Raw genomic sequence first — 13,943 nt, 5'->3', positions numbered from 1 at the left:
ACCAGCTACTCTTTGAAAATATAAATGGCCATATGCTTCCATTGCAACACAAACACAGCCAAGTATATATTTAACATATTTTATTTCATATCTTATTTTAAACAGAAATAAGCTTCTGCTTCCTGTAGGGAAATATTTAGTATAATAACAAAAGGGTTTACCAATGTTTCACTTGGAGCAGGAAGTAATGATACTTCATACTGAATCTTTCTAGTTTATTGAATTTTAATGTTTTGATAGATGCTATATATTAAAGAAAAGTGACCTACTATCTGAATACAGTATGGTTTGTTGACAACGTTCAGACTCCTTCAAGGATCTGAGTCAAACCCACCTGAACTTGTCAGAGAATCTCAAGTTCTACATACGACATTTGTGTGTCACTTTCAGCTGGGATTCTCACAGTTATCCCAAGAATGACAACTGGGGCAGAGGTGGAAATCCCTCTTACAGACCATTGCTATTGCCATGGGTCTTTAATCATTTTTTCTCCTTGGGTGAGGCAGGAGAAAAGAGGACCCGCTGCCCCGTAGGAGAGTGGTACACAGGCGTTCTCACTGCTCACTACTGTAGCAGAAACAACAACAACAAGGTAACAGTTAGCATTAAACACATGTATCCTCTTTCTGCAATGACCTAGAAGCATGAGAGATCCAAGTGAATAGTTGAGTAGTTAAAAACGAACTTCTCTCCGTAAAAACCCTGGTTATTCACTCGCTTCCAATTCATTCAGTAGATTTTAGAGCTGGGTGATAACACTGCTGGAGTCAGGAGCTTAGCAGAGACTACAAGAACCTGTTCCCAGGAACCGTTACATCTCATGGAACCCATAGAGCACCATCGATCATAAATAAGCATAATGATCCCAGAGAATGATCCAGTCTGCACATGAAACACATGCCAAAGGGCAGCGGTGATGTTTTGTAAGGGAAATCTGGAGGAAAACTTTAGCTGAGGTCTTAACATCTGGCCATCCTTCCAGATCCATGACCCTGAAAGCATGAAAGAGTTGAAGGGACAGCAGCCTGGGGTGACTGGATGTCAGGGCAAGGGAAAACAGGCAGAAGCCATGTCATGGCCCAAGGGCCTCAAAGACTGGGGAAAGGTTGTCGAGTTTCCTTCCAAGGCTAGAGAAGTCACCAGAGTACTTCTAAGCAGGAATGGAATTTTGTCTGATTTACAGTTTTAAAAGGTCAACTAACCTGATAAGTTGTAAGAGGGCGGATTTGGAAGGGGGAAGCTCAGTGAAGAGGCCATCTAGGTACCCAGGCATGGTGGTGGTTTGCCTAAAGGAAGCTGCAGAAGAAAATGATCCAGACTGCAGGTGCATTCTCAACATAAAACTGTCAGAACGAGGCCAAGGATAGAACTTAGAGGAAAACAATGGACAGGAAAGGACTGAGGATGGCTAAGTTCTTGAGCTGCACAGCACTGCCTTTTACAACAACACAGGATAAGAATTAAGGGGACTGGTTTGAATATTAGGTTAAAGATGTCTATAAGAAATTAAATGAAGGTATGTGTAAGAAATTAGATATGTGAGAAAAAGCTGAAGGAAGAAAGGCTAGAGACTTGGACACCATCATCATGAAGACAGGGCATAAAGCTTCAGCAAAGGATGAGAGAAGCTAAGGAAAGAGCAGGATGAAAAGGAGAGAAGAGGGCTCTGAACAGAACCCAGACCTTGGTACAGAAGAGGAAGAAGCAAAGAAATGTGAGACTTGCTACCAAAGGGTCTGTTCAAGAACCATGAAGTCATTCAACACATTCATGGGCATGTTTCCCAGGGAATCCTGGGTAAGGGCGAATAACTCATCAATTACTTCATACATCACTATTCTTCTAGTGTGTCAGATGAAAATGAATCACATTTACCAAGGTTCCCTGTACATACTTTTTTAGAAACTAGTATTGTTACCTACTTTAAAAATCTTACCTTTGCTCCAGTGTCTCCCACGCCACGTAAGCCCATTGGTCCAGGGGGTCCTGGCATTCCTCGAGGTCCCTAAGGTGACGAAGTATGAAAGAGAATAAGCATCCTTGTAGTATGTAATGCTCAGAAAAGTGGAGGGAAGGAGGAAGGGAAGGAAGGTTTCATTATTGCTACAGCTGACTGTATAGTTTATAGGGAACTATAAGAGTTCAAAGGTTCCCAACACGATGGAATTATAAATGTTTAAAGGAACAAAAATGCTAATTAAGCCAAATGTGATCATTACATTGTATAAATGTATCAAATTATCATACTATAGCCCAAATATGTATATTTAGTATGCATAAACTTAAAATGATTTATATGAAAAAGAAGACACAGCCTCACTTACAGCCACACCAGGATAGCCATCACCTTTGAGTCCTGGAGCACCCACTGGTCCTCGAGGACCCTGGACACCCTGCAAAAATCCCAATACCAAGTCATGGTACTACAGTAAGAAACATCCAGCAGATCTTAGGCTGAACACTGCATCAAGAAAACAAAGATGGAGCTGATAAGGCAAAGGAAACTTTAGGGGGATACCTGCCACATTTAGCAGTCCCTGATCTTCTCAATGTCCCATTCATTCAAGGTCACTGGATGTGTGGTGTGAAAGGAAGGGACATATGAACCATTACAAAGTTTTCTATAGGACACATGGGTCATGGGGATCGGAAAACAGCTGTTGCTGGTATTTTAATTTAAAAAATGTACAAACGCTTAATGTACCAAAAATCAGGGAGAAATACAAACATGAGAAAATTTAGGAAGCTCTGTGTAGGGGGAGTAAAAAAAGAAGAGGTAATCAATTTGACTCAAATACAAAGAGCCCACCACACTGGGTTATGTCTACTGTGTTCTGTGTGTTGAAATTACAGAGTACTGAATCACCCAAATGGAGATTCAAACAGGTGAAGTTACAGAGTGATGGGCCCCTGACTATTGCTGCTAATCTCCGGCACTGTGACTTTAACTAGCAGCCATTCACTTCCTATACCAAGGCCAGACATGGATGGTTACTGTCCTTTTGACAGCAGCAAGCTATTAAAATAAAAATCCAAGAAATTTCTGAGCAGAGTAAACTGGGAGCAGAGGACGGAAAAGAACTTGAAGAATCTTTTAGAAGATGTATTAATTTCACAGTCTTACTAAACACATATTTAAAACGGTGTTTTTGCAACACACCACACCGTTTTGTTACTGTGATGGCTAACAGCCTTTGTCTGTACACATCACTTGCTTTGATAAAGAGATGTTTGTGCTTTAGATTGATTATTTATTATTATTTTATATTAGGTGGGAACTCTTGTAACAGCCCAACTTCTGTTTTCCAAGAATAGAAATGCAAATGGTACTTTCACATGTTCCCTTTACACGCAAGCAAATTCTGAGATCAAATGGTGATTATCCCAACCCAAAATGTTGCCCTCAATCCAGCTCTCCATTGATACTAATTCCTGCCAATGAATGACTGAGGAAGGATAAAAGCTACAGGCCGTTTAAGCCCCAAGAAAGTTCCATTTAGTTTGAGAGCCATTAATACAGTAGCTGCCTTTCCTTGTCAATCCCAAGAGTCCGGTTTTATGTGGTTAGCCTCAAAAAGGATCACCATTAGAGACTATTTGGCCACTTACAAAAACAGAGTACACTATTTGTCACCAGCACAAACTCAAGGTGATCTCTTAACGCTGGAGTGTAAAAGGGAGCAAGATGAAGGTGAGGGGAATTTTGGTACATCCCTAACCAGAAACTGGTCACTAACAGAATCAGCTTGCTCAGCCATTCCGGCTCCAATTGACATAACTCTGGCCATTCCTGTATGAGACTTTTTCCCAAATAAGACTCCATCTCTGACCATGCTATAATACAAGGAGAAAGCCAACAAAACAAACAAATCAATAAAACAGTAACTGCCCCCTGGTTATGCTTAAAAGAAAAAGAATCCAGTTTTACCTTGGGTTTTTATTTCTGTTCTCTAAGCCAATGCTATATTACCAACAGCTGAAAGCAATTAGCCACTGGTGCTCAGCACAGAGGAGGGGTCCAGAACGCACATTATATACATTTTCTCCCCACAGGTCTTTGTCTGCTCTCCTGTGGAAGCCGCAGTAACTGTTACTTCCAACCTAACTGTAAGTGTGATAGGTACCCCTCATTGCCAATTTGACGAGATTTGGAATTATCTGGGAGATAGGCTTATGCATTTGTCTTTGAGGGAGTTTCCAAAGAGTTTGCCTAAGGAGGAATGATCCATTCTGCATGTGGATTGGCACTATCTCATCAACTGGGGTCTGGACTTAATAAAAATGGGGACAGGAAAAGGCTACATGACCACCAGCATTCTCCTTTCTCTACTTCCTGATGGGACAAGATATGAGCAAATTCCTGCCACTGTGATTTCCCCACCATGATGGACTCTGCCTCCTTCACCCTGAACCAAACTGAACCTTCCCTACCTTAAATTGCTTCTTCTCAGATATTTGGTCACAGCAAGGCAATGAATCGGGAAGTGTCTTGGGTCAAGACTAGGGACAGATTTTTTTTTTTTTGGTTTTTCGAGACAGTGTTTCTCTGTGTAGCTTTGCACCTTTCCTGGAACTCACTTGGTAGCCCAGGCTGGCCTCGAACTCACAGAGATCCACCTGCCTCTGCCTCCCAAGTGCTGGGATTAAAGGCGTGCGCCACCACCGCCCGGCTCTAGGGACAGATTTTTATTTAGGACATTTTACAATACTTTTATAAATAGAATTTTGCCATTTTTGCCTTTCTCCATTTGATTCAAGAAAATGTTGTTCAGAGCAATTCATTTTGACCTATCTCTCATTCAACAGAAATCAGCACAAAAATTGAAGTGTGGTATTTTGAAATGGGTATTAGGGCAGGGCAAGAGTTCTCCTGAAGTAGCATGTAAAATTGAACTAATGTGCCAACCTTCCATCAGACATTCAAAAGAGTGTATGACCCTGAGAAATGTGAAAATGACCGTATTGGAATGAATGGGCATTAAGAACACCACGAGAGCCCAAAAGGGGAGAAAGTGGCTGAAGAGGCAAGTATCTCTAAGTACCATCATCTGTGATGCCCAATAATCTTCAGCAGATAGCAAGTGAGGCAAGAGTGAGGACAGATAAACAGCATAAAGCATGAAGTACGAACAACCAGTTACCAAAGCAACATGAACCCCCCCCCACCAACACACACACACACACACACACACACACACACACACACACACACACACACACACACACACCGGCACATAACTAAACAAGATAACATCTACAGTTTCTTTCTTTCTTTTTTTTTTTTTTTTAGAGCTGAGGACCAAACCCAGAGCTAGGCAAGTGCTCTACCACTGAGTTAAATCCCATCTATAGTTTCATGTGGGAAATTTCACATTCTTCCTTGAGTCAGCTACATAGCCAGGGTCCTAGGAGCAGGATGAACAACCTGGCTGAGGTTGTTTTTTAAAAAACTTATTCCTAAAGCTTTATATGACAGGAACCCTCAGTCTTGGGCAAACCAGAGCAGTTGTGACTCTGGTGACATGAAAAGAGCATTTTCTAACAATGACTAAGTCAACTAACACTCAACCATGAGAGCTAGTGTTCCCTAAATATGCGGAAAGTAAAACTGTTGCTTATTCCTTTTCTTTTTCCCCCAAAGGACATGGCCTCTTTACATTTATTTCATCAATAGAGAGACTTTACAAGTAAATGATCAGCTTCTTAAATGGGATAGTTTGGATCTTGAACATCCCCCAAAGGTCTATGTGTTCAAAGGTTGGTCCTCAGCCTGTGGCCCTACTAGAAAATGGTAGAACCCTTAGGGGTTCAGGTCTAGTTGGCAGAAATTAGGTCATAGGGAGCATTTCCTTGAAAAGGATATTGGGACCACAGTCCTTTCCTATTTCTTTTAGCTCACTGACTGCCATGAGCTGAGCAGGAATCTTCTATCACATATTCCCACCTTGATGTACTGAGATGCTACAGACCTCAAGCAAAATGAACAGATGTCCACAAACTGAAAATCATAGGCCAAAATAAACTTACAAATTGATGATACATATATTTCATCATGGTGGCAGAAAGCTAGCTAACATGTTAGTGATCAAGTCCTCTTCTTGCTGCTCCTCCTCCCCTTTCTTCCATTCTTCTTCTCCCTCCTCCTCCTCTTTTTCCTCATACCCCCTTGCTGCTCTATTTCTTTTCTTTTGCAGTGCAGGGATCAAACAAAGGACCTTGTGCATGCTAAGCAAGTACTCAGTCGCCTAGTTACATACCCCCTATAAGTCTACCTTCTCACACACAGAAAGGGAGCATAAAAAACAGACAGACAGACAAGAAATGCATACCTTTGGTCCTCGAACAGAAAGTCCAGGTTCTCCTTTCAGACCAGGCATCCCAGGTCCTCCTCGATCTCCCTGTCCATTTCAAATAACATTGGCAAGGCTCTAGGTTATATGAGGAACCATCGATGTGCATTGTGAAAATATATTGCCCATGTGTAAAGAGCTTAATCTATCCATCTCATCCTTTGGAAAAATTTGAAAAACTCAAATGAAGAGTTAACAAACTGGTCAGTAAAGATTTCTATAGGTATCTGGGACAATCTACTAAATCCAATATTTAGATGTAAGAATGCCTAGGAATTCTTTTAAAACTGAGTGCATCTTTTCTTCCAGATTTTACAATTGTAGATTTTAGTAAATCTGTTGTTGTAAATGCAACAACATTCTTATTTGTGTTGAGGCTTGGTGTAGACGAATTTCTAAGCAGTCTAATTAAATAAAAAACACAGAGCCAAATATAGGGGTGAAAGTCTTAGAGATCAGGGAAATAGGAGTAGCTGCCAGCTAACCTTGTCTCACCACGCCACAGCTTCCAAAGTGAACTACTTCCTATCTACCCATGCCTTTATTGCCTTGCTGTTCTGCCCTCTCATTGGCTCTTAGCCCAGCTACCTCACTTCTTGTCACTGCCTTTCTGTACAGACCTCCAGGGCTCTATGGTTGGTACTGGGATTAAAGGCTCATGTCACCATCCTTGGCTCTGTTTCTTAGTATGGCCTTGAAGACTCAGAGACCCTGCCTGCCAAGTGATTGGATTAAGGGCGTGTGCTACCACTGCCTGACTTTTGTGTTTACTTAAAATGGCTTGCTATTTCCTCTGATCTCCAGGCAAAATTTATTTATTTATATACAAATAAAATATCACCACATTTCAGCACAAATAAAGTCTCACCACAGCTTAGGGGTTGACAGAGGGAACACAGAAAAACATGGCAAGCTTAGCATGAGGGTGAGAAGTCCGGCTTTTAGTCTGTTTATCTCTGTGTTACTTGGGGATCAAACTAAACTTCTAGTTCACTAGAACCATCATCACTGACATGAAAACATGTATGTATTTTCCCTCCAACTTGAAAGAGTCACAAGAATGTATACCTTTGGTCCAGCTGGTCCAGGAATTGATGCTCCAGGCATTCCAAAAGGGCCCATAATGCCTGGCTCTCCCTGAGAAAACAAGAATAGCTGTTATATTTCAAGCCGAGAAAACATATGCAGTAATTATAGTAAGAAAAGAAAACAAATGTCTGTATATTTCAGAATATTCAAACCCCTGTCTCTGTAAGTGTGAATATGAAAATGATTGGAACATCCTTTGCAAACCACTGCTGAAGTTATTACCCTGTAAGTTCTCAGTGCCTTTAAATAAATGTGTTCAATTAAGTCCTGAATAGTAGGAATGTTTTATCTCTTGTGTAGCTTTTTACTGGCCAATAAAGATGAAGCAATCTGTGGTGCCTGTGTTTTATATTGCACGCCAAGAAGCTCAGAGAAAAATCTTGTATTCAATTATAGAAATAGTCTTCAGCATAAGTTCTACAGTACTCGGCTAATTTATAATCCTTTTTCCTTTGTTGCTTTTATTGTCATGGCCCATGTTGTGTCAGTATTCCATTGTACAAACCCTTTTTCTGAAACAGATTTTATATATTTTATTTCAAAATTGAAAAGGAAAATTAAAACATCTTTCTCTCTCTTGCTCTTTTCTGACTTCCTGCCTCTGCTCTATCTCTTCTTCTGCCTCCATTTTATTTAATATTAAGTCCCAAAGATTTGAGGAACAATCGGTAATCCCTGTGTCTCCTCTGAATCTAGACCAGTGTTCCTCAAAGGCTATTGCACAGATAGAGTTTGGCAAAGATGCAGTGCTCAGTTCCAAGCCCATAAATCCAGACTCCATAGATCTGAAGGATGGGGCCCAGGAGTGTGAATTTTTATAAACAGCTCCAAGGATTCTAACACCGTGTTATTAACACAGTTTGAAAGACCCTGTTCACAAATACTTGTCATTGCACATCGCAAGGTTCAAAATGATTGATTCCCTGAGACAGAAAAAAAAATCGTAACTTTATATATTGTGGTGGTTTGAAAGAAAATGGACCCAAAGGAAGTGATACTATTAGGAGGTGTGGCTTTGTTGAAGTAGGTGTGGCTCTGTTGGAGGAAGCGTGTCACTGTGGAGACAAGTGTTGAGGTTTCTTTCACTCAAGCTTTGCTCAGTGTGACACTCAGTCCACTTACTGTTGCCTTCTGATCAAAATGTAGCCAGCACCATGTCTGCCTGCATGCCACCATGCATCCCACCATGATGATAATGGACTGAACCTTTGAACTATAAGCTGCCACCTCAATTTAATATTTTCCTTAATATAAATAGTATAAGAGTTGCCATGGTCTGGTATGTAAAATGAAAAAAAAAACTTTAAATAAACAAGTAAACCTTAAAAAAAAAAAAGCTGCCATGGTCATGGTGTCACTTCATAGCAATAGAAACCCCAACTAAGATATATTTTCATTTTCATACATAAATGTATAATATTTTTACATCTTTATATAAAGTTCCAAACATATATTGCAAAATAGTTTATACATTAAAAATTATAACAAAAAATGAACAAATTATTTGGAATGTGATCAAAATTTTACTGGCAGGTGTTTATAATCAGAGACATTTAGAAACTAATGTTCTAGATAGAGGACAGGGAAATGGCAACCTCTGGATCAAAGCCAGCTGGACCCGGGTTTTGAATGGCCTTGGGCAAAGACTAGTTTTTGTATTTTCAAGTAGTTGTAATATAAGTGCCTACACAACAGTCTCAATTTTGCTTCTTGGCAGACAAAACTGAACTATGTTTTACCTGGCCCTTTAAAAGGGGGGAAAAAAAAAGAGGGAGGCCTGACTCAGAGATTGAACTATTTCTATGTTAAGCCTCAATTGGCTTCTAGGATCTTAGTTCAATGACTAATTCCTCCTTTGTCCAATGTAGGTGTTCTTAAAACTCAATAGCATGAACTGTGCACTGGACTATCCAATTCTTCCAGGAGGAACACTATTAAAGCATCCACTGATGAGGGGCCGTGTTCATCTTCCCAGCTGAGGCCTCTGCTATGGGGATTCTCCACAGTACAGCCTACTAACTGAGCACACAGTCTGCTGGAACCTGCTTATGTCACAGCATGTGGGTGCTCATCCTTAAATCCAAACCTGTGGGTGATGGCGTATGACACATGAGTCATGATCTGGCAACAGATAAACCCACATCCAATCCTCTGACAAAGGAACAAAACATTAGTCAGTTAAAATTTTTCACAAAGACAAGTAACTGACTCAGCAGGTAAAGGCATTGGCTGCCATGCTTGACGATCTGAAATCAATCTCTGTAATCCACATGATGAAGGAGACAACTAACTCCAACAAGTTGTCCTCTGACTTGCATACACACACACACACACACACACACACACACACACACACATACTCACTCACACACACACACATACTCACACACACACATACTCACACACACACACATACTCACAAACACATACTCACTCACACACACACACATACACACACACATACTCACTCACACACACACATACTCACTCACACACACACACACATACACACACACATACTCACTCATACACACATACTCACACACACACACATACTCACACACACACATACTCACTCACACACACACATACTCACACACACACATACTCACACACACACACATACTCACAAACACATACTCACTCACACACACACACATACACACACACATACTCACTCACACACACACATACTCACTCACACACACACACACATACACACACACATACTCACTCATACACACATACTCACACACACACACATACTCACACACACACATACTCACTCACACACACACATACTCACACACACACATACTCACACACACACACATACTCACAAACACATACTCACTCACACACACACACATACACACACACATACTCACTCACACACACACATACTCACTCACACACACACACACATACACACACACATACTCACTCATACACACATACTCACACACACACACATACTCACACACACACATACTCACTCACACACACACATACTCACACACACACATACTCACTCACACATACTCACACACACACACATACTCACTCACACACACACACACACACACTCACACACACACACACACACACCATGGCACATGCATACACGCAAATACATAAATAAATAAAATTTCACTAAAACCAGGGTTAGGACAAAAATTATGTTTCTAGATTTATTACTTCTAAAATATGGCAATTTTTCTTCATCTTTAAAAAAAATTCTCTATTAAAATGCCAGGTTTACTTTGAATAAGATTAGCTAAAACATAAAAAGTAATACCTTATTGTTAATGTTTATAAAATACATTACTTTCATAGTGACAATTTCTTATAATGTGTTTCCTGAACTACCTGCGGCCCTTGAAAAAACATGGGTCCCTGGGTGTGTCCCCAAGAATTTACTAAATCTAGATCTCAGAGACTCTGGAGGCAAGACCAAGAAACCTGGATTTCTAACAATTTCCCCCACAATACTGAGAGGTACTCATCTTTGACCCCTTTGTACAGTTTCTCATGTTGTGGTGACCCCCAATTGTAAAATTATTTCATTGCTACTTCAAAACTGTAATTTTGCTACTGTTATGAATGATAATATCTAAAGTGCAGGATATATGATATGCGACCCCAAAGGGGTTGTGACCCACAGGTCCTAAGGGCTATGACCAGTCACAGCTCTACAGGCAACCCTCTTTTGTAGCGCTCACATCTTGTCAACACCAGTTTTCAGAACTTGCTTTCTTGAGACTAGAGAGATGGAGCTGCACTTAAGAGCACTTGTAGCTCTTGCCAAAGGCCTGGGTTCTATTTCCAGCATTCACTTGATGGTTGACAACCATCCCTAACTCCAGTTCCAAGCGATCAGGTTCACTTGTCTGACCTCCAAGGGCACCAGTCATGTACATGGTACATATTCATACATGCAGGCAAAATGTAAGCACCTAAAATAAAATGAATAGATCTAATTTAAAAACTTTAAAATAAACTTGCTTTCTTACAAAGGGATCATTAAATATTCTTACCTCTTTTCTGATAGTTTGAATGTAATTGACCCTCATAAGCTTATAGGGAGTGGCACTATTAGAAATGTAACGTTGTTAAAGTAGGTGTGGCCTTGTTAGAGGAAGTGTGCCATTGTTGGGGTGGGCTTTGAGGTCTCATACACGCTCAAGCCATGCCCAGGATCTCAGACCACTTCCTGTTGCCTACAGGTAAAGATATAGGACTCTCGGCTCCTGCTCCAGCACCATGTCTGCCTGAACACCACCATATTGCACCATGATGATAATGGTAACCTCTGGAACTGTAAGCCACCCCAATTAAATGTTTTTCCTTTATAAGAGTTGCTGTGGTCATGGTATCTCTTCACAGCAACAGAAACCCTAACTAAGACAACTTATATCTCCCTGGAGACATGAACTCTTAGGATTGTTGTAGCAGTGTTCTGACATCAACTGCAGTAAGCTTTTACTAAGTCAGGATACTACTTCTTCTTCTTGCCTCACACTCCACTTCCCCCTTAGCACCCTGCTCTGCACAATTCAGGTCACAGACTCTTATTTTCCATTTCACAGAACTGATTTTTTTCCCTCTTTCTGAATAACTCCTGCATCAAGCGTTTACTGAGTGCCGAAGACTGTGCTGAGTGTCATCTCTTAAACTCTCTATTGTCATGATTGCTCTGTGAAATAGATCACATTCTCCAACTATATGAGCAATTGGCTCAGATGGCTCAAAGCAGAGCAGGATGGGACTGGCTTTGGAAGCCACTCTTCAGCGTCAGCATCATGGAGGCTACCTGTCAATCAATGATGGACTCATTGTAGCTTAGTAAAAGAAGATGCTAGGAGCAGGATGTGCTATGTCCCTACCTTTACGTAATTACTAGAGATGACTGGCAGTCAGATTCTCCCCAAGAAGCACAAATGATTATATACTTTGTAAGAGCTCTTTATTCCATTCTATTATGGTCTGGAAAGAGAAAGTTTTCCAAAGACATTTTCCTTTGGGGGTTTTTGTAGTGTATTTGTTGGGAAGGAAACAAGTAATCAAATTTGAAGTGGAAATTTAATACTCTATTAAAACCAGACACAGTTGCAATCTCCTCAAAGCACATATGAAAACATAAGAAACATACCTTTGACCCCTCGGGTCCTGGAAAGCCCCTCTGTCCTTGATTTCCTTTGCTCCCTTTCTTTCCTTCATCACCCTGACAGAATAATTGCAAAGATGTAGAGGTTGTGTTAGCACATGATCTTACAGCCACACAGCACCCACATCAGAGCCAGGCTCTCAGCAAACATCAGCTCCCAGGTGATCCCACCTGAACACAACCTGGCCATCCAAGGTTTGTCAAGGCTCTTCAGAATCCTGCCCAGTCTTTGTCATTTACTCAAAATGTTTTGATATTTTTAAGTTCTGAATGGCAGAGAACTTTTGTTTGAATTTACAAGTCTTCTGTACCACCAGTCTGTGCACAGATGGTTCTGATACATTCGATATTTCAATGTTCATGCTATTTCAGTTTCAAAACATTAAAAGAGACATTTTTCAAATCAAGGCTCCATTTCTTCCTCAGTGGGGAGTCTAGTTCATTCTACATAAGAAGGCCAATAATTTTGTGGGTAAGAAGATACTCAAGCAGTAACCTGGAGCAGAGCCGGAAACCGCCTCCCACAGCTCCTCGGCATGGCTCTGCTCAGCAGTGTTCCTACAACCAGAAAGAATTGTGCTACCTTCCCCTGAAGCTCTCAGCATTAGGGCACTCTCTCTCAATGAGGCTCTACTGTGAGGCATTATATCCAGATGTTGGTTCACGTCAGTGAAGGACTCTCTCCTTGGGTTTGTGGCTGAGGTCACTGGCACATTACTGGTAAACCCTCTAGAGCACATTGCTGGTACACCCAGTGGGGCACATTGCTGGTAAACCCTCTAGAGCACATTGCTGGTACACCCAGTGGGGCACATTGCTGGTACATCTGGTGGAGCCACAGTCTTCAAACAAGCATCATCATCACCCAGAGTGCTTGGGAGAGCACAGATTTCTAGATCTGATGTCCAGAGAGTTTCTGATTTAGTCAGTCTCCACAAGGACCTAATAATTTCCATGTCAGATATTCCTTGGTGATGCAGACCCAGCTGATCTAGAGACTACACCTTGAAAACCAATGAATCATGTACCAAGGCATCAACAAAAGGATGCTCTACTGAAAAGACAGAGCCTCCAATTGAAACCACAATGGTGCAATTAACCCTGTAGAGTACACAGGGATAGAGAGCAGTGACACAAGTAATGGACACACTCAAACGGCACTTCTCCATCATGATCGATGCAGGGAAGAAAGGCACAGCTACTTAATTTCTTTCATTTACCACCAACTTCAACTTACTGACCTAATCACCTCAGAACACAACAATAGGTGCACAGCTGCTGTGGGATGCTCTGCATGCCGTGAATATGCATTGCTCTGATTGGTTGATAAATAAAAT

At 41.1% G+C, this 13,943-nt stretch overlaps 1 protein-coding gene across 1 annotated transcript in view; it reads right to left on the bottom strand.

Moving 5' to 3' along the window:
* The window catches only part of Col28a1 (collagen type XXVIII alpha 1 chain), a 164,635-nt gene that overhangs the window by 74,836 nt on the left and 75,856 nt on the right, over positions 1-13,943 (bottom strand). Inside the window, exons 21-25 of the mRNA XM_006986901.4 lie at positions 12,592-12,663; positions 7,419-7,487; positions 6,330-6,398; positions 2,325-2,393; positions 1,937-2,005 (exon numbers count right to left, since the gene is read on the bottom strand). Of these exons, the coding sequence (XP_006986963.1) occupies positions 1,937-2,005; positions 2,325-2,393; positions 6,330-6,398; positions 7,419-7,487; positions 12,592-12,663 (348 nt within the window). The remainder of the gene's footprint in view (positions 1-1,936; positions 2,006-2,324; positions 2,394-6,329; positions 6,399-7,418; positions 7,488-12,591; positions 12,664-13,943) is intronic.

Source organism: Peromyscus maniculatus, chromosome 3 (assembly GCF_049852395.1).
Source record: "Peromyscus maniculatus bairdii isolate BWxNUB_F1_BW_parent chromosome 3, HU_Pman_BW_mat_3.1, whole genome shotgun sequence".
NCBI classification, from domain to species: Eukaryota; Metazoa; Chordata; class Mammalia; order Rodentia; family Cricetidae; genus Peromyscus; species Peromyscus maniculatus.
Note: the sequence above shows the minus strand (reverse complement) of the source record. Positions and strands in the feature narration are given on the sequence as shown.